Raw genomic sequence first — 20,865 nt, 5'->3', positions numbered from 1 at the left:
CAAGTGAGCTCCCAGCCCAGGAGTGCACCCCACAGTGGCACCTCCATGTGCTTGCCTTGGCATCACTCTCTTGCTTTAGGCATCCTTAGCCTTTAGGACTGACCCAACACACCCCCACAGCACTGCATATGCTGGAATACGTGTGGAACACTCCCTCCATCAGTGTGGAATGCTCCCTCCTCCAGGCAGGGCAGCGTTTGGCTGTGTGTGAAGGTGACACTAAGAGAGCATTGCAATTGTGTTTGACCCTGCAGGGGAGAGCGCGGCCACGGGCTCCATCGCGGGCTGCCTGTTCGGCCTGGTCTACGGCCTGAGCAAGGTGCCCAAGGGCTTGTACCAGGACCTGGAACAAAGGGAGAGGCTCGAGTTCTTGGGCGAGAACCTTTACCGGCTATCCATGGAGGAAAAGTAAAGCAGTTTCTGCCATTTTCTCTTTCTCTAAAGATTATATCAAACCCTGTAGATATCTGACTGGCATTCATAGTGAAGGAGGTAGCCCTGAGTTAGTCTGAAGAGCTCTATGTACATTGCGTGCAAGTGAAGATAGCTGAGTTATTAGACTGATTAGAATCATTAGATTGATTAGATATACGTGATATTTGTGGGTTTTTTACAGATGCAGGGATTTTTAAATATAAGGAGTGCTGCTTAAACCTCAAATGGCAAAAAAAAAATAAAACATCTTTTGACTGATTTCAGTCTAACTTGCTATAATACCACTTCTTAAACAGCTGTTTCCAGTAATTACACATATGAAATTAATTTTCAGAACTAATGCTTTCTTGCAAAACTAATGGTAGTACCCACTCACGGGGATATTCTCTGTATATTTGACAATCCTTTCACCACTGTGTCCCTCCTTGTTCTCAAATCTAATGTGTCTGTGACACTTGTAAACCTAATGTCTCATGGATTAGCTTCTAATGAATCACTGATCCCTGTATCAGCACTGTGGTGTAAGGTATTGTTACATTAGAAGCTTCCAGAAAAGGAAAAGCCAACACTAAAAATACCTCCAAGGAACAAGCAAAGCATCAGTGTGTCTAGAATTTCTGATCAATATGTCTAAAATTTCTGAATTATGTTTTTATTCTTCTTCAGTCTCCAGAACAAAAGTTTCTCTAAAATATAACTGGCTGAAATATTTGTAAATAAATTAATCTTGCACTATTTTCTAAGTATCAGTCTTTATTTTTAGATTGAACAGATTATATGTTGCTGTATCAGTATCAGAATTTTTGGCTGAGGTCTTCAAGCAGTTGTAATAGGTCAACAGTTAGGCTGTGATACATTTCACAAGTCTGAGCACCATGAAAACCCCAAGAAGAAAAGTTACAACTGCTTTACCTTTTTCTTTTTTTCCCCCTTCATTTTCCCCCCCTTCATTTTTCCCCCCTTCATTTCCCCCTTCATTTTTCTTTTGGTCTTTTTTTCCTTTCCTTGCCTGGCTTCATCTCACCTTTCCTCTCGAAGTTATTTTTCAACATTTCTTTTTTTCTTCTTTTTTCTTTTTTCTAAGTTTTTTTTCTTTTTTATTTTTAAATTTCTTTTTCTTGTCCTTTTTCCATCCTTTTTTCTTCTCCTTTCCCTTTGCCTTTCCCTTTTTCCCCCTTCTTTTCATTTTTCCTTTTTCTTTTATTTTCTCATTTTTCAAGAAAACCAGGAAACTACAATTGAGTTAGAAGTTGCCTACCATAAACAAAGCAAATAATAGTTTTGATGAAGGAGATCCTAACGCCCCCAAAGAGCAGCACAGGCACAAATATGGAATCCTCAATGAAATAACGCAGAAGTGAGCTCAAAATTTGTTCCCACATTTAACCTCTTGTTTTACTTTAGAAGTTCAGAAAGTGAGGTCTACGTAATACTTTCTAATTTCCACCATGTGTGATTGCCTACGTGGTGTTGGTTTCTCCTGTCTTTCTCCAGCTGCTGAACTGTGTTTTAAAAAGATAGCTAAAAATACACGAGTACTTTCCTACGCCTTTTTCCATGTAAGCCCTTGCTGGAATCATCACTGGGATGTTGTGTGGCAGCCCCAGGAGCAGGTGATGCCTGTCAGTGGGAATAGCAGCCTGCATGACGATGTCCATATGGGAAGGTTTCCATACCGCGCCTTACCTCTGGCTCTGTTGTTGTAGCATGTTTTCTCTCTGCAGCTTCGCAAGGTGCTTCCTTGTTTGCTTTGGAGATGTGTTAAACCAAAGGCAGCAATTGTGTCAGTAGCTTTTGGTGCCAGAGAATACCAAGACTTTCTGAAAAAATTGCTTCTAGTTTAGGATCCTTCTAGCACTCCTGTAATAAATTCAGCAATAGAGAAGAGAGAAGAACATATTCTGCATAAGGTAGGACTTTTTCTAGTACTTTGGCTTTTCTTCTTCCTTTAGGAAAAAAATAATAACTGACAAATTTTAAGGGGATTTATAATTTTTCCACTTTACCTTCTATCCAACCTGAGCAGGACCAAGTTGTTTTTCAGAGATCAGTAAGAGAATCTCTTTGAAAAAAAAAGGACTGACCCTCTAAAGCACCATTTCTGCAGCTGTTGGGGTGAACAGTGCCTTGGCCATCATTTCACTGAACACACTCTGTGCATTGTTTTGAGTGGACAGAGGTCTGTGCATTGTTTTGAGTGGACAGAGCTGCTCCTGGTTGTCTTCCTTATCTAGGGGCAGGTCGTTGGACCAAACACTGCACAGAGACAGGTAGGGATGCCCAGGGATGAGGGAGGCCATGAGATGCAGCCCTTTGCACACTCCAGCTCATGGCCATTTCCCCAGAGCCTACCAACAGAAAGACAGATCAATCTCATTGATCTCTGACAGCTTTTGCAGGACAGTGTTTTTCAATTTGTTTCTTGTTTTTTGATGAAGCCTCCATAGTGCTGTTTCCTTCTGCCCATGCCACTGTCCCTGCAACAGCCAGTTCTTTGGGCTGCCAGAGTGTCTAAAAGGGTAGTCAGATATTTAACATGAAATTCAGGATCAGGAGACAGGGCCCTCTCTTTTCCATGCCAGAGACACTAAACCAGAAAATCCTACAACTGCATGCTCTTAGCAAATGCCATGGGATGCCACCACACCCTGCTACTCAGTAGCCTGTGGACTCCTAACTGAATAGAAAGGCTGGAGGGCACTGGTGCAGGAGGCAGTGGGCAGGTCTGGGAGAGAGTGCCAGCTCCTGTCCCTTGGCCTTGGCACCTCAGCTCTCCTCTGCCTGTGACACAGGAGTATCCACTGCAGAGGCTTCTCTGGGACAGGCTGGCCAGCGGGATAGGGTTGCACTGCTGCCCATTAGCATATTAGGCTGTTACCACTCTGATGCTGCCTGTGATAAGTGTCCCCAAAGAACCTATAAATAAGTAACTAAGCAGCCTGTCTTATGCATCTTAATTATTTGTAGGCCAAGAGGACAGGAAACTTTTGAAGGTGGCCTTGCCTTCTCTACAGGTCCAAGCAGTCTTTCCTCCAGACACTGAAAACCATCAGCAGCATAAACCAGCTTCCATAACCAGCAGCACACTGAGGCACATTAAAAAGAGTCATTAAAAGTCATTAAAAAGAGTGGAAACCAGTGTCTCCAGGGGAAGAGAGGGGTGAGGGAGATAAAGCACATCATCCATTTTGCAGGATCAGGGAGGAGCCCAAGTACCTGCCTTGTCATATGGCATAGCTCACAGTGCTGGGAAGTGAATTCTGCTGGCATGGGGTTCCCCCACGCATGGGGACTACCTGTCTGGGTACTCCTGATGGGATTAGAATTGACTGTAGTTGATATAGAGGTGACTATATTTCATTGATAGATGACATAGTTTAAGAGCAGCAGGATGCAGCTTGGGAAAAGACAGTAAGGAAATATTAGGGATGATGGCTTAGCCTTTTGAGAATGGTGGTCATGCTCCCAAACATGAGAAGTCTCTTACTTAGGCCTCCTTCCTTGAGGGGAAACCATGGTGTTTCCCAAAATCTAGGTTAAAGCAGACTCACCACTACCTCCGTTTTGTGTGGTGGTCTCAGAATTCAGTGTCATTGTACCACTGCCCTGGCACAGAATGCATTTCAGATTTACATGGTCACGATGGTCATTTGCAGGTGACGTCTTCTTGGAAGAACTGCAGATGCCCTAAATAGGTGCCATAGCTGTTTGCTCATTTTCTGCTGCTGGCTGGTGAATATGGATCAAACACTCAACCCATGCAACAGGTCTTGGTACTTAAGGCAATGCAGTATTCCCACAAATGCTACATTTCAGATGGCATCCTATAATAACACTCTAACATGGAAAAGAAAATCCCTGAATAGAGCTCACTCATAGTATATTTTAACGAAGTTGTTTGAATTTCATAGCTCATATGTGATTAATTACTGTGAATATTCCTAGCAGAGAGGGTCTGATCTCCTTTCCTTCACAATCAATAGTAGTTTGGCTATGCTGAAAGCAAGACTAGTCTGTATTTTGCTGTGGCCATTTATAGCAACCAAAGCAGTCCAGAAGGGAGGGGTAAGCAGGGCATCTGGTTCCACTGCTGTTTTGAGAGATCAGAGATGACCCTGAAGCACATTGGTCGATGGCCCCACATGTTTTTCTGAATACACCAGACACTCGTTAGGGAGGAGAGGGATGGTAAGCTTGCAATTAAAATATCAGCAGACTTGCAAGGAGAGGGAATGAACCTGGATATTTTTAGCCATTTATACTCTGAATTTTGGTTCTTTCTTTATTTTGAAAATTCCCATGGTTGGGATGAATGGGCTTCTTGGTGTAACATAGAAGTTTTGTCTCTTTCGCTGTGGTAAATTTGGTAAGGGAAAGGGTGGATGATACCACCTGTGCTATGCTGAAATGTGCTTATTCCCTATCAAAACCTACGAGATATTGTTTGTCACATTAGACATGGGCCAGTTGTCAGGCTTTTTTCTTTTATTGGCCTTTAAAAATACCTACAAAGTCATTATAAATAGACCTTCTCCCATTCAAGATGGCAAATGCAGCTGAGGGATGTAATTTTCAATATGTGCACTTGAAATGCAGCCAAGTGGAATCCAAATATCACAACCCAACTGGACAAGGACCAGCCCTTCACTTTGCAAACAGCCTCCATAATATTGTAGTGGGGGGCTAGGTCCAGTTTCCTTCAGACACCATGGTGTGCCAGTTGCTGGGGCACAGCTGGGCCTTCCAAAACTTTCCGATCTTGACACTCCCTAAAGGATGACCCTCTTTGCAGCCTTTCTTCATTTTCTATGTGTGGACTTAATTTAAAGAATTTTTTTATTGCACTTCTGGTCATAAAAATTAATCCCCTGGGGATATGCAGGCTGCATTCTGTGCATGAAGCTATTTCACTGCACGGTGAAGTAACCTTCCAGATTTTCATGGTGTCAGAAAGCTGACACCTTTTGATTTTTCCCTCCTAGACCTATCTATTGTTGTTGACTTCAAGCTCCAGCTTTTGTCCTGAGTTCAGTATTTTATTTAGTAACTGATCCACACCAATTAAAGCATTGCCTAAATCCCCAGCTGTCCAAGGGCCTGATTCTTCAAACAAGCAAAGGTCCAACATACCATCCCTCTTCCTCCAGATTAAAAGAGGTTGTAGTGAAGGGACATTGCCAGGGTTGTTGTTGTGGTGATAGCCTTCACAAAGCAGATTTAAGAGCATAGTCCTGATGTGGGATTTGAATGCTATCAAAAAGCAAATAACAGCAACCCTGTTATGTTTTTTTTAAATTCTGGAGAGGTATCTACTGACTTCTAACCTATACCAGTAGTAAAAACCATCAGTGGCACATTTGGGCCCCTCAGCCTTGATATTTTGTTTTAATGGTTATAAACCAGAGACAGAACCATGGTTTCGTGCTAGCTGCAATCTCATAATATTTATATTTACCTACACTTTACCTAGCAGGAAAGGAACATACCTTCAGTGTTGCCCTCACTTTAGGAGATGGTAATTCTAAATGAGGGACTAGTGGCACAGAGGAGATGCAGTGACCCCAACTAGCATTGCTTGCTTCCCTAAGTGCTTCCACTGCCCACAAAACACAGAAGGAAGAGCTGACAGTGCTGTGTGGGACGATGTGAAGTCCTGACATTCCTGCTACACCATGACTCATGAAGCTTGTTGAGCACTTTGCATGCTTTTTAACAGGCCACTAACATCAACTCTCTTGAGAAGTTCTACATTTAAATGGGTTTTTTTCCATTTCATGCGTAGCAGCATGCCATTAAAGCAAAGTAAGAAGGTAGTGACAATGCTGACAACTTGAAAAAACATTTTATGTTTTCTCTTGCACAGCACCAAAAGCGCACACTTCTGTGGAGATGATAAGATGCTTATAGACCCTCTGGTGCTGAAGAAGAAGCTCAATAGGATGGCAACAGAGCAAGGAGCCTTTGCTGTTCTCAGCAGCCTGCTGCAATATGTCACCGAGCTCGCAGCTGGTGATTCGCAGATCAGCAACAAGAGGACAAAATGGGCAGAAGGTAAAGAAAACCAGGTGAGCTCTAACCAGCCATGTCCAGATCCAGTCAGGGTTCAGTATCCAACCAGATTTCAGCTCTTGCGGTCCAGGTTTCTAAACACCAATCGCGAGCCGTACACCAAGAAGAGAAGAGAAGTCGGCAAACTGGTCATTAAAGAGAAGATGTGGGTGAGCAGGGCTGGTAACAAGCTGGACAGAAGCAGAGACAGGAAGGGAGATGGAAAAGCAGTGGACGAGGATGCAGACACAGCACCCAGCGATAGGGCAAGGTGGACTAGTGTGACTGGGAAAAACACAGTGAAGAACATCCTGAAGAAATTTTTAGCTGCTGAAGAAAAAGAAGCCAAGGGGGAATCTCCCAGCTGGAAAAAGAAGGGAGAAAACAGTAGTTTGCCAAAAATAGTCAACAAGAATTCAGTCTTGTCCAAACTGAAGGAGAAGTTTGAACAAAGCACTCTCTGCTCAGCTGCAGAGGTGAAAGCATCGCTCTTGCACAAAGGTGCGAGAAAGACTAAAAACTTCCCCAGCAGAAAAGCTATTCATAAACCTGAGGTCAGAGTGCTGCGCATGGCAGCAATGACAGCCACAGGTATAAAGAGTCCAGAGTCCCAAAATTTAGTGTGCTCCATGGTTCCAGTGCCCAGATTCAGCATGGCTACCAAAATTAACCATCCTTGGAGCTGGTCAAAAAATAATGCCACAAAGCAGCCTTTTGGTCATGGCACACTGCTGAGGGAAAAGGAGGGATCCAACAGAGACCACAGAGAGAACAAAACCCTGGGAAATGCAGCACAGGTCAGGGAGGACGAAGAAGAGTTACTGGTGGCACCAGAGGCCGTGTCAGATGCAAAGGACTCTGCTGAGGGTAAAATGGATTCCACGAAACAGGGACCTAACTTTCATCCTGTTCTAAATAACTCTTCAGCTACTCATGAAGACAAAGCTCTTGCAGACTGCATCCCCCCCTTACCTGAATGTGGTCTAGATGGTGACAGGACTAACATTCCAGCTGGGCCTGACACATCTTCACTATTGGGAATTACCAATGCTCTGCAAAATGTGAAGGAAGAGAGCCCACCTTCTGACTCACCTGACTCTGGCACAGCTGAAGGATCCCATGAACAAAGTCCTCAGGATACTACACTAGGAGAGATTCCTGAAATATCTCTGTGTGTATATGGTTCAGATGAAGATGACACAGAGCTCACAGAGCCAGAAAAAGATCCTTTCTTTGCAGGCCAAAAATGTGTTCCAGAGCAGAAAGCACTGGAAAACATGCTGCCATTTTACTCTCCAAAATTTTCAGCATCTTGTGAAGTTGAGCCCTCAATGAATGATCAACAGCTAACGGTCCTAATACCAGCTTCTGGCACAAAGCCACCAATAGGGGCACTGGATTTAAGAGGCAAATGTTTTAAGGAAGCCAAAAAAGAAGCAACATTTCATAGTGAAGACAAAATGTCTTCTACTTCCAGCAAAAATGATAGTGATGTCCCAAATATAGAGGAGGATGAAAATAAGACACCCAACAGCCAAATGCAAAATGAATTAAAAACTATGCAGCCTCAGCCTCCTCAAATGAATTTTAGCTCGCAAAATAACTTTAATGTTTCCAGTGGGGACATGCAAGTTCCAGACACAAATCAGAACAAACATACACTCTCCTCAAACGAGAGCCTGGAGCCAAAGCCTGGTGCTGCAGCAGAAGAGGACACCTCTTCTCCTTTGGAAAAGACACAAAGCCCTTTGCCAGGCGACCTTGTGAAGCACAGTTCCTTTATTTCAGAAGAAGATTTTGGGAAGGACAAATTATCTTCATCAAATGAAGGAATGAATTATGCAAAAAATCAAGCCCTGCAAAGGAGTTCCTTAACTGACCTGGAGACCTGCCACAAGCCATCTGAATCTGTCATTCAGCATGAAGAGGGCACAGCAGATGAGATGCCCTGGCCTGACTCTGAGGCATGCCAGTCACCCTTGTCAACCCCTTCACCAATACCAATGAGTGGGATTGCAGGACAAAGTATCCATCACACTCTTAGAAATCCTCCTGCACTTCCACCTCTTCATCGGGTGGGACAGGGAGCTGGTGCTGTGGAACATGAGCATGACAGCCATGGCTGTGAGAAGCATCCAGACCCCCCTTCAGATGAGTTGACAAGTGGTGGGAATGACACAATGCAGGAGAAGAAAACCATGTGGGATTTTAAGAACCAAGCACTCTTCCCAGATGATGCAACAGAAAATGAAAACTCTACAGACAAAGAGACAAATACATGTGAGAGATTTGAGAACTGTCTTTCACATTCAACCACAAAGCCAGGAAAACATGAAAATAAAACCACACTAGCAGGAAATCCCCTATTACCCTTGGAGAAGAGCCAAACACCATTATTAGATGATACTAAAAAGCAAGAATGTGGTATGCTAGAAGAGAACCCAATTCCTTCATCAATTGAATTGGTCTCAGACCAAAAGAAGAATGCAAAAAGTAGAAATAAAATACCTGCACACACAAGGGATAAGCTCTTCTCCTCAGATGATGACATGAAGCATGAAATTGATAGCGAGGAGACAGAGGAGAAAGAAGAGAGAAATGTCTTGCATAAATGTGAGCAGGAACAAGTATTCACACCAAATGATACTGTGGACCATGATAATAACTCTTCAAATGAAAATGATGCTCATAGTCTTCAAACATCCCAGTTACCTTCATCAGAGCATGATACCAACATTCAAGGAGTGAAAAATACTGGAAAGAGTTTGGAGAATCTAGCATCGCCAAGAGATTTTATGAAACACAAAGAGGATGTGACAGGAGATGAAAGCATCTATTACAATAATAGGAAAAAACATCTGGACCCATCAGATGAGCCAATGAAACTTACAAATGACAGTGAAGGGCTACAAAATGTCAAGTCAGACTTCAACAATTATTCAATGCCACCAAGACATACAAGTCAGGACAATAAGATGGCTGATGAGGACAATACCTCTCTAGAGACACAGAAACAGATGCCACCAGGTGGCCTTGTAAAGCCTGAAACTAAGCCAGACAAAAAAGAGACTAAACATATCTCTGAGAAGTTCCGGTCACCTTCTTCAAACAAAGTGCCAGATTGTCAAGATAGAAACTCTTCAGGAGAGAGGAAGCAAGAGACACCAGCAGCAGAAGACACTGGATCACCTGAAACAGAGGTAGTAAAAGATATTGAGCAGCAGTTTTCTGGGAAGCACCAGCTACCTCCACCAAGAAAATCAGAAATGCATGAAGAAAATAATCCAGGAGACAAAGAGCAAATGAGATCTGAAGATTTTCTGACACCTGATACAAATATTGCAAAAGAGAAAGATGAACTTCCAAGGTCCAGGAAGTGTCTATCAGTACCACCAAAAATATTGGTTAAGCCTCAAGAAAAAAATACTGCAGAACAAAAGCAAAAAACATCAGACTCTTCAGATTTTAGGAAGCCTGGTACTAATTCTGTAAAAGAAAAGGATGAAGATCTAAATTCTGAGACACTGCCTTCTTCAAACAAAGTGCTGAAGCCTCAGGAAAAAAGTGCTTCAAGAGAGAGGAAGCAAAAGACACCAGCAGGAGAGGACAGCAGGTCACCTAAAGAAAAGGCTGTAAAAGAGAAAGATAAATACCAAGCTTCTGGTAACCATCCATTACCTCCTTCAAGTAAATTATCGAAGCCTGAGAAAAATATTCCAGAAAGAGAAAAACCAGAAAGTGTATCCGAAAGTTTTACAAAGCCTGATGCAAATGCTGTGAAAGATAAAAGCAAAGATCCAGCTCCTGGGATGTGCCAGTCCCCACACTCAAATTTGCCTGTGAAGTCTCAAGGAAATAATGCCACAGTCAAAAAGAAGCATTTGCCACCAGCGCATGATGAAAAACCAACGTATAAAACTGGTAGTCCAGAAAAGAAGAGTGAACGTGAGAGAAGAGAGAAATACCAGCTAGGCTCTTCAGCTCAGTCAGAGAGGCACAGCAATGATGGCTCAGGAGAGGAGGGCCCTGTGCGTGATTTCAGAAGCTATCAAGCTCCACCACCAAGCAATGGCCTAAACTGTAAAAGCAGTGCTGTCCCAAAAGAGACCAGTTTGTCTAATACAGAGAAATCCCCCAAATCATTCTCATCATCACATGTTGCGTCAAAAGATGAGCTAAATCCTGCTGGAAACAGAGAAAGGCAGCCTGGATTTAAGAAGTACAAAGCGCTCTCGTCAAAGACTTTGGTGAGGCATGAGAAAGGTGCTGCTGAAAGGGAGGGGAGTGGGCAGGCAGCTGGCAAAACCAGTGAGAAAAAGGCAGAACTGGAGGACTGCTCTAAAGCAACGCCATTCTCAAAATACACAGTGGAAAGCTACAGTGAAGGATCCTTAGCTTCAGCTTTCAAACCATTGATCATTAGAGTAACTGACACATTTAAACATCACAGCTAAAAATTACGGCTGCAGCTTAGGCAAGAACTTACAACAGATCATGCTACCGATTCACTTGATCTTTCTTTTCTCCTTTTTTCTCCAGGGCATTATATTATCATTTTTTAATCACAAGGACATTGATGTGCATCTATCAGAGCTAGGGTTTTTTTCTTTCTTAAACATTAGCCTGAAGACATGAATTAAATTAATCACTGCAAGTGAATTAGCTAATCACTGAATTAATCATCAGTTTATAAATTAAATATGAGAAGGGCTTTGAGATCAGCGTGAATTCAGCCCTGCTTCAAATTCTCCTTGCTAACTAATGGGCTTTGTTTGTAACAAAGACAACTGTTCAGACTGAACTCTATTTGTATTTACTTGTTCTAATGAAACTCTGCTAGTACTTCTTCCAGGAATAGTGGTAGGCAGTGTAGCTTTAATTATGTCAAAAAGCACTTGTTCTAAGCTCTGCCTTTTCACAGATTAGCAGGAACTGTTGATCTATTGCTGCACTGAGTGACACTGTTAGCAGATGTAGTGAGGGAAGGAGGGAAACGCTTCATTTATCTGCAGAAAAATCCTCAAAGGACATTGATGCTACAAGAGGATTTACTGCAAATGCAAATGGTCAGCCTCATTAATATTAATATTGGAAAAATTGTGATTTAACCTCCTCTGAAGCTATTTGCACTTTGGCCATACACACTGTATGCATTATTGTTGTAAAGGTACACCATTTCAAGGGGTTCTTAATTACTGCAAATGAATATGCAACAAGTGTAAGAGCTCAAAAAAGCTCAATGCTGAAAGGCCATGAAGACAAGGTAAGCCAGCAGGGCTCAACACTCTGACATCGCAATTCAGCTTTTCCTGGGACATCTGTCCCACTCTAAATGCTGGGGCACACAGACATGAGGCAGGTGCTCAGCTCACATTAACGTCTTAGGAAGTTTTTATTTTACAATGCAATGTGAAACAGAGCAGTAAAAAGCAGCCAGTGTCACTGAATTCTAAAAACGGGGTAAAATTTTGTGTTTACAATAATAGCATCTTCTGCAAAAGGTTTGTGTGTGATGAATGGTGTTTTGGAGAAGTGAGGGCAGGGTGGCTGCCTGGGGTGTCTCAGTAACGCTGTGACAGACAGAACCTCTCACAGTGCCAGCTCTCCCATACAGGAGTTTAGCTTAGCATTGTAACTGCACATTTGTATTAAAGCTTACTGTGGAGGAGCCCAAAGGCATATCCTAAGGACTGAACTTCAGCAGGACAGAGGGTTCATACAAACAGGGCCCTGCTTCCCTGTGGCAGTGAATTCCCCTCCATTTTTATGATGCTCTCCATGACCACACTCTGCAGCTGAGGGCTGGCTGCTCCTTAAGCACAGGTTGGCAGAATGCCCCCACCCACTGCCCTCAAGAGATTGAGGGCAAGAACAGGCTGGCAGCAAGCTGACATCAAACCCATTTGCCAGCACAATATACTTGAGTCACATACATGACAACTGGGCTGGCCCAGTTGGGGACATTGCTGGGAGGAAGTGGGAATGCGAACATTGTGTCTCCTGACCACTGAAGAGGCTTAAACTTTGACTTCTTTTTCCTTCCCAACCTGCCAAGAATTAGGCTTTCTGGCATGGAGAGGGTCACAAAATGAAAATTTTATTTATGCATCACACCAGTCCTCAAAAACTAAAATAGATTTTATTGGAAATACAACACTGCCCTTACACACAGGGTTTACTTCGCCCAAACAAACTTTTATAAGCTGGCAACCATAAAGGCCACTTTATTCTTTTGTGCTAAACCAAAAGCACAATTTACTTTTTACTGTCCATTATTTCATTTCACATTTGAGAAAAGTCTTTAAAGCATGGAGCATTTGCACCAGACTTGAAGAATAAATTCTCTATTGTCTGGCTTCTTCTGCCTGTCCAGCAAAATCACAGAATCATAGATTTGTTGTGGTTGGGAAAGATTTCTAAGACTGTTGTGTCCACCCATTGCCCAGCGCCACCAAGTCCACCACTAAACCATGTCCCTAAGCATCACATCCACATATTTTTTGAACACTTCCAGGGATCTATGGCTCCACCACTTCCCTGGGCAGCCTGTGCCAATGCCTGACACTCACTTTGATAAAGAAGGTCTTCCTAATATCCAATCTAAACCTCCCTCAGCACAACTTGGGACCACTTAAGTTTTGCGTGGTCTCAAGTCTTGGACTATTGAAGTCCAAGACTCGCTGGACTTGTCTATTTCTTGTTACCTGGGAGAAGAGACCAACACAAACCTCACTACCTTCAAGTAGTTGTAGAGAGTGATGAGGTCCCTCCTCAGTCTTCTTTTCTCCAGGCTAAACACCCACAGCAGGTCCTCCTCAGACTTGTGCTCCAGACCCTTCACCAGCTCCATTGCTCTTCTCTGGACATGCTCCAGCCCCACAATGTCCTTCTTGCATCAAGAAGCCCAAAACTGAGCACAGGATTTGAGGTGTGGCCTCACCAGTGCTGAATACAGGGGGACAATCACTGCCCTGGTTCTGCTGGTCACACTATTGCTGATCCAGGCCCAGATGCCATTGGCCTTCTTGACCACCTGGGCGCACATGGGCTCATGTTCTCCCCTAGGTCCTTTTCTTCCAGGCACCTTTCCAGCCTCTCTGTCCTCTTGTCCAGATCATTGATAAAGGTATTAAACAGGACTGGACCCAGTACTGAGCCCTGGGGAACATCACAGGTGACCAGGAAAGTCCTTCACACTTTTTACGGCCTTATGGCCTCTCTAATTAGACCATAGTCAAATCTCCCCTAGCCCTTCTTCTTGGCAGGTGACCTGCCAGGCTTAGTAATACAGAAATCCCAAAAGGATTGGTTTGGGGTGGTTTAGATAGTCAAGCTTGGACATGGTACAGAGTTATAGCACAGTCCCCTTCACAGTGCTGGACAAATGCCCACCAGCTCCAGCAGCCCCACTCATCCTCCCACATTTCTGACTGAAGGACAAACTTCTGCCTTTGGGGCCCTCTCCAGGTCCCCAAACTCAGAACAAGTTCAACTGTCGTGTGGATGTGCTTCTCTCTCCCTCCATCTCCTGCAGCAATGCAGTCCTTGATTAAAGCATTTGGGGCTGACTGGGACAAACCCAGGCCTCAGGATCCTGGGTTTGCAAAGAGCCCATCACTTTCTCCAAAAGTTTCATGAAGTGAAAGTGATGCCTACATTTCTGGGACTTCAGGTGCTAGGAGAGCTCAGAGGGCCATAGGAGAGCTCCCTCTCCCCCCAGTTCAGAAAGGGCTGCTCAGCCATGCTGGGTGAGCATTGTCTCTATGTAAGTATAACAATGAGCTCCTCAGTGATTTTTTTAAAATTATTTTTCAAATTTAAAAAGGGCACATAAAGAATAGCTATTCCCAGCAAAAGAAGCCCAAACCCTGTGAAGGTTTACCCCATGGAGGAACAGAGGCCAGTGCTGTTTCATAAGACACAAATGGTCCACTGCAGTGTCAGGAAATGTGTCACTGCTTTTACCCAGACATTGAAACCAGGAACAAATAGTTGTCCTGGAAGTACTGTCTGATTCCAAATTGTTCAAATGAACTGAAAAACAATGAGTGAGTGCACACTTTTGGCTATGAACTGTATAATTTAGTAATTGATCAGCATCTTCTTCAGTTGGATAGCATTTAACACATCACACATGACAAAAAAAAATAGAGACCAAGACCTCATTTGACTCACGTTTCTCCCTTTGTACATTTTTGGATGTCAATGGAGCTGATAAAAGAAGAAAGCACTAAAGATAACAGAAGAGATCTCATATTCCTGCACTATTCAGCATCTGTCCCAGGCACAAGATGCTGCAAATGAAATCTGGGCTGCTGACAGTAGAAATGCCCCACCTAATGGTTGCATTTGTAAAGCAGGATGCAGGCAAGCGGTGGTGAAAGCAGATGAAAAATAGTGCCAGGAATAGTAGGAAAATTTAGGGATACATTTTTTCTCTTATTCCTGTGCCACTATGGACACCATCCAAAAGAAGGTTGTCTGGTTAATCAGAGAAACCTGACAAGTAATAGCTGGGATCCTTACAGATTTTGGGGCAGGGGGTTTCTCTTACCTGAGAAATGAGCACAGGGATGCGCATTATCAGCAAAACAGTTTCAACTGTTGCACTCACAATGTGGTTTCCAAAATGTATTAGGTCCTGTGAGCTTTATTTCTCCTTTTCATTTCCATAAACATCTTTCTATAGAATTGAAACATTTTTCACTCCTTGATGAGAATTTAGGAAAAAGGGGGGGGGGGGGGGGGGAAGCTTGCTAGGTATCTACTTTCCTGCCAACTAAAAGACTTTTTGTATACTGGATAACCAAAGAATCAGCAGGTCAGTATTTTATCTCTTATGACCTGAAGGACCTGAAACAGTTTAGGGAATTGCTACACACCTCCTGTTACTGCCCTTGGTGGTAACCTCAGTGTGTCCTCAGCTGTAGGTGCAAGAACAACCGTGTAAGATGGTGGGATTTTCATTTGGCAAACAAGCACTACAGCAGGCTCCCAATGGTGCTTGTCATTCAGCAGCAGAAATGTACTGCCAGAGGGAAAAATCACTGGGAAATAAAGCCATAAAAATCTATAATGCACTGAACTGGTTATCATCAAAAAGCCACCAAATAGCTTTGAGCTCTCTTTTAAAAAATTGATAGTGACCCTGAATGTCCAAAAAGGGGCATCTTATCACACTTTTTGGGGAAAGTGCTCAGCATTTGCTCTCTGAAAATCAAGATTCTTTCGTAAGATGCTTCATGTTAGGCAACCAAAGCCCCTTCTAAATAAAGTGCCCCAGATTCCAGAAATACAGGAGAGTTTCATGGGCACCTATTTCCCCACAGAAAGAAAAGCATGTGAGCAAAAGAATAGGTGTGCAGGGATGGCCAGCTCCCTGCAGCCCTGTAGGTGAATGCAGCCAGTGCCTGCCTTTACCACAAAGAACTTCAACTACCTTCTGCAGGCTGCACAACACCATTTGCTGCAGTTGCTGGTTGAGATGCAGTCTAAATAGTAGATGAGTCCTTTCCATCACTGTACTTCCCAAGACTTCTGGAAGGAATCACAGAAAGAAGCATTTTGGACACTTTAGAGCCAGCCCATCCTTCTCAAGAAACAACTGTGAAGCCAAATTACACCATCAGAGTGAAATCCTTGTGCTCCTTGGGATTCTTACCAATACAATGGACTATCAAAAGGCAGCTCTGGATTGCTAATCCAGTTCCTGAGATTTTTGATTCTTCTCAGGAATGGGAACAGTGCAGGCAGCAGTGATCCAAACACCCAAATAAGGTCCCACCAAATGTATCTCAACTCTGTCTCCAAGCTCCAGGACACTTATTGCAGAAGACCAGAAATCCCCAAAAGACATCTTCTTTATTAACTCATTTAAATTACACACATAATTTGACAAGAAAATCTGTACCATTGTCATGCCATACAGATTTCTTAATAAAACTGTTTTCCTCCTCAGAGGGTTCCTTATTTGTACCACTGAGTCTTATTGGTGTGCTGAGAAGATTAAAATAGTGAAAGCATATAAAATAACAACTTGGTATTCATTCTGTCATTATCAGGGAAGAAGCATGAGAAATGAAGACAAATAGCACCAGTAAATGTCTCATCAGTATACAAACTGTTTTCCTTACTCCCAGGAGAGCTGACACAAGTTTCATGTGACAGCTGGGAATAGGTAGAAAATATGGACCATTAATTATGCAAATGGCATGGCTTTGAAAAGAGCCCAGCAAACTACATTTTCTGCAGCTTGTTCCCTGCTGGGTCCTCAGCCATGGGCGAAAGGAAAACTGTGTGTCAGGGAGGTGACTCTGGCTACTGAAACAGGAGCAGCAATGGGCTGAGGACAGGGCTGGTTGGACCAGCTTCCTCCTGTGCTGCCCACAGAGGGGGTGGCTGGCCAGGGCTGCATGACCTGATTGCCTGTCTTGCCTTTGCTTGGTGAGGGCAGTTTTCAAATGCACACCTGAAACAAACCCAGTGCTGTGGCAGGGCTGGGTCGGGTTTGGCTACCTGTGGTTCATGGCTGGCAGAAGAAGTCAGTAATCTGGTGACCAAATCAGGTTCAGTCTTCTTTAAATATTTTTTTAAAAACAGGTGGACACTGCTCTCCAATGTATACCACCAGTGCCCAATTCTAGGCAGAAATAAATGCAAAATCAGGTCTTTCTTTATGCTTTCTTCTTTAGAAACCCAGGTTTAAATGAAAAATCATCTCACTTAGAGATAGTTTTTATTCAAAATGGAGGGAAACTGAGGTTGCTTCAGTTTTCTCTTGTGTTTTTTGGGGTTTTTTTTTGAGGGCTGAATGGAAACATTATGAAAATGAAACATTTTCTTTAGGTTTTGACTTTCTATGGTTAATTGGATGCAACTGACATACTAGAGCAGTGCAAAATAACCCCTGAAATAAGGTAAATATCCTCCTTAAGATTTATTTCAAATAGAAAAATGCATTCCAATAATATTCTTCCAGCCTGACAAAGAAAGCTCAAACTTCCTGAAACACTAGGTTTTAGTATCTTTAAAAAAATAAAACATGTTCTCATGGCAAAAATATGCTTATGAAACAGTGTGTTCTAATCACAACTGTGTTTCATGGGATGAAACAGGGCTGATTTGTAGTAGCTGGGGGAGGGTATTAAGGCCAGGGCTGGGAAGCTGTGCTCTCTCCTTGCAGCTGAGACCAGACCTGAGTTAATAAGGGCAGAAGAAGCCTGCTGCAGAAGAACATCAAGTCTCATTTTTTTTTACATTTTTAAGCAATCGACTGGGATAGGATTGAGCTCCAGAGACAAACACTCTAAACTTCTTTGGGATAACACCCAGAGAGTGATTTCCTTTTGTTAAATGGGGCACAAAAGAGCAGGAAATCGTAAGGCCACCGTAAGCAAGGTGTCCCTGAGCTTGCGGGGCTGTTTCTTCCCTGCCCCTGGCGAGTTGCCTCACTGGCCTGCAGATGGCGAGTTTGCCATGCGGAGAGATGTCTTTTTGCTGCCAAGGAAAAGCCCTGCATCCTTAAGGGAGTCGGGAAAACAAATTCTGCCTGAAGATGCGAGCTCAGAGTTAACTCTTCACCCCACGCAACAGTTCTCCCACAACGCTTCATTTTGTGTGCATGACCAGCTGTTCCAGGCATGAGGATACTGCCCTGAGACGGTGATGTCAATACTACAGCTGATCATTAACATCACTCTTTGTAATGGAAATAGGGATCTTTACTCCCCACTTCAGCAGCAGCCACAGTCCACAGCACAAAATCATTAAAACTGCTCTTCCAGGAGCTGAAGCAACAGTACATGATGATTATGTGATCATTTTCTGGGCCCCCCTACAGTCTTCAGTAATACACAGACTTGAATTAATACCCATATTGACTGACTCCAAAGGTCCCACAGCAAGGTCCAGGATTAAGACAAGCAATGTCTTGCAGTGTCCCTGATCTCTGTGCCACAATGAGTTAAGTTCTCAAGAGTTCAAAAATTTTCAGTATGGGCCCCACTGAATCACGGCATCTTTCTAGGAAAATATGTTTTTCATATCTTTTTTTTCAAAATCCATGTTTGTATTTAATACTCATCTGGATTCCTTCATCAATTCACAGAAGGAAAATTATGAATGCTTCACAAAAGTAAAAATAAGGTGTTGCAAAGAGTAGTTTTAATAGACAAAAGAACATTTGTTTTTCCCTCACTGCTCACATGGAAACTCTGCCAAGCTCATCCTGTGACACATGCATTTCCTACTGCTGGCTTCCCTCTCTTCCTTTTCATTTTCCTACTTTTCCCCTTACATTTCTGTCTTGTTCAAGGGCTACAAAATGAGACTGGAACATGAATCATGTGTTTCCAAGAAACATACAGAACTCTTTCTCTGGGTCAAATTTTCCAGTTATTGTTCAATAAAGACTCCTGAGCCCTCCCAAGAGCCTCATGAGAAAGAATTTCTTTCCAACATGCAGCTGCTCATTAATTCCTGGGAAAACCCTGAAAACAAACTGAGTTTTCAGTAACGTAGTAATCTTTCCATTCTGAAGTTTCACTGTTATTTTTTAAAAGAAATCACTCACAGACATTAAAAAAACTCCAGCATTTTGAACGTGCTATTTTGATCAGCTACACAGATGCACACATATACTGCATTTGGGCAGCAGATCTCAAATTTGGTGACAATTGGGTACTCAAATAACTAAAATACTGAAGCAGAAAAAGTATTTCCACCCCTCCTTGTGCTCTAGGGCAGTACCCACTCATCCTTGGATACCCTGGGATTTTACCCTCTGCCACCACCCCAGCTGCAGGAGGAACCTGGTGAGGAAGGCTGAGTCCTCTGCCCCTTGGAGCCCTGGGCAGCACAAGGGACAGGCAGCTGGTGCTACTGCTGCAAAGCAGGTACAGCATCCCCTCTGACATTTCCAGCATGGCACAAGGATGTCTGGCACCCAGATATCAGACCACAAATGAACAGCAAACAAGCCAGGCCTGTTATATTTGCAGCAGGGCTGAGCTCTGCCATCATCTTCATCTCTAAAGCCACAAGACCACAAGAGCTGTGGTCTGTAAGGCAGCCCCGACCCAAACCTTGTACAAACACCAGCCTCCTCTTGCTCTGCCACTGCCACCACTGTCCCCCACGTGCCCATGGGAATGGGTGGGCTGTGCAAGAAACTCAAGGCATCACCTGGAAACATACATGAATGTATTTGCCCATGGCTTTCCCTCTGCTTATGCAATTCCCAGTGCTGCAGGGCTGCTGCCATGACAGGAGCTGTCCTGGGGCTGCTGCAGGGCTGCCCTCCATGATAATGAGCAGCTGTGGAGCACAGAAGAGAGTGGAGGCTTCCTATAGTACCAGGGAAGAGAAATGCACAGCAACAGCTGTGGTAACATAGATGAAACCTTGATTTATGCCCAGAAGTCCCTGTTGCTGGCAAAGAGCAGCACTTGGTACCTCCTCCCTCTGGCAATCCAGAGATACTATTTCATTCCTAGATTTTAACAGCTTGTCTTTGACCCCACCACAGTTTGTGAGTTATATGGGCAAAGCTAAGGGGAGCAAAGGCAATACCTCCATACCATATTGTGCCAGTCTGGAGGCATTCCCTTTGCACACACAGCACTTTTTGGCTGATAAAATGCAGGAATTTTGGCTAACTAAACCTCCTTTCCTTGCTGCAAGACCTTTTGTCATTACCTCTGCCTTTCCTGATGCATACAGGGCTTCCAGGCTCAGCTGACAGTGAAGTTGCAACAGGGACTTAGGAGTACCAGACCATGGAGTCTTAAAGCCCTATTACTGTTTGGCACAGAGTGTACTTTTATAGGATGGAAATCCTTCAATTGCTTTTCCAGATCACTGTGGACAAAAATAATCTTGGGGTTTGCTGTCATTTAGATTATGTGGTTGTGCATGACCGAAAGGAAGACTGTAACACTGGCAATCTTTCTCTAAGAACAGCGCTGGCTTCTTCACCTCACACAAGCCATTTTTGGAGCCCCTCCCTCTCCCTCCCCACCCCATTTCTGCCACTTCAGGGCAAAAGGTGAAATTTGGCAGTGCTGGGTTAGTGCTCAGACTCAACAATCTTAAAGGTTGTCGCCACCAGAAATGACGCTCTGATACTGTTGTCATGTGTGGATGGAAGGATTTTCATTGCACACCCTGGCCAGAATAAAGTAATGCCTGATTCTCTAATACTTAAAGATGGTGTTGGAGAGCTTCTTTGACTCCCTTGGTTTTGGTGACACTAAGATTCTGCAATTCTGTGTTGTGTCTGCAGTACCTGCAGTGAGCTCAGTACTGCAGGCAGAGTACAGAGTACCTGCACTGAGCATGAACCAACAGCCAAGAGGCTTTGCCTAATTGGAGCCCTTGCATTTC

At 43.5% G+C, this 20,865-nt stretch overlaps 1 protein-coding gene across 1 annotated transcript in view; it reads left to right on the top strand.

Annotated features, from left to right (window-relative positions):
* ADPRHL1 (ADP-ribosylhydrolase like 1) overlaps positions 1-16,452 on the top strand; it is a 36,257-nt gene extending 19,805 nt beyond the window's left edge. Inside the window, exons 7-8 of the mRNA XM_054654339.2 lie at positions 255-408; positions 6,299-16,452. Coding sequence (XP_054510314.2) covers positions 255-408; positions 6,299-10,937 — 4,793 coding nt within the window. The 3' untranslated portion in view covers positions 10,938-16,452. The remainder of the gene's footprint in view (positions 1-254; positions 409-6,298) is intronic.
* Positions 16,453-20,865: the final 4,413 nt, after the last annotated feature.

The sequence above is a fragment of the Agelaius phoeniceus genome, chromosome 2 (assembly GCF_051311805.1).
Source record: "Agelaius phoeniceus isolate bAgePho1 chromosome 2, bAgePho1.hap1, whole genome shotgun sequence".
NCBI lineage: Eukaryota > Metazoa > Chordata > Aves > Passeriformes > Icteridae > Agelaius > Agelaius phoeniceus.
Note: the sequence above shows the minus strand (reverse complement) of the source record. Positions and strands in the feature narration are given on the sequence as shown.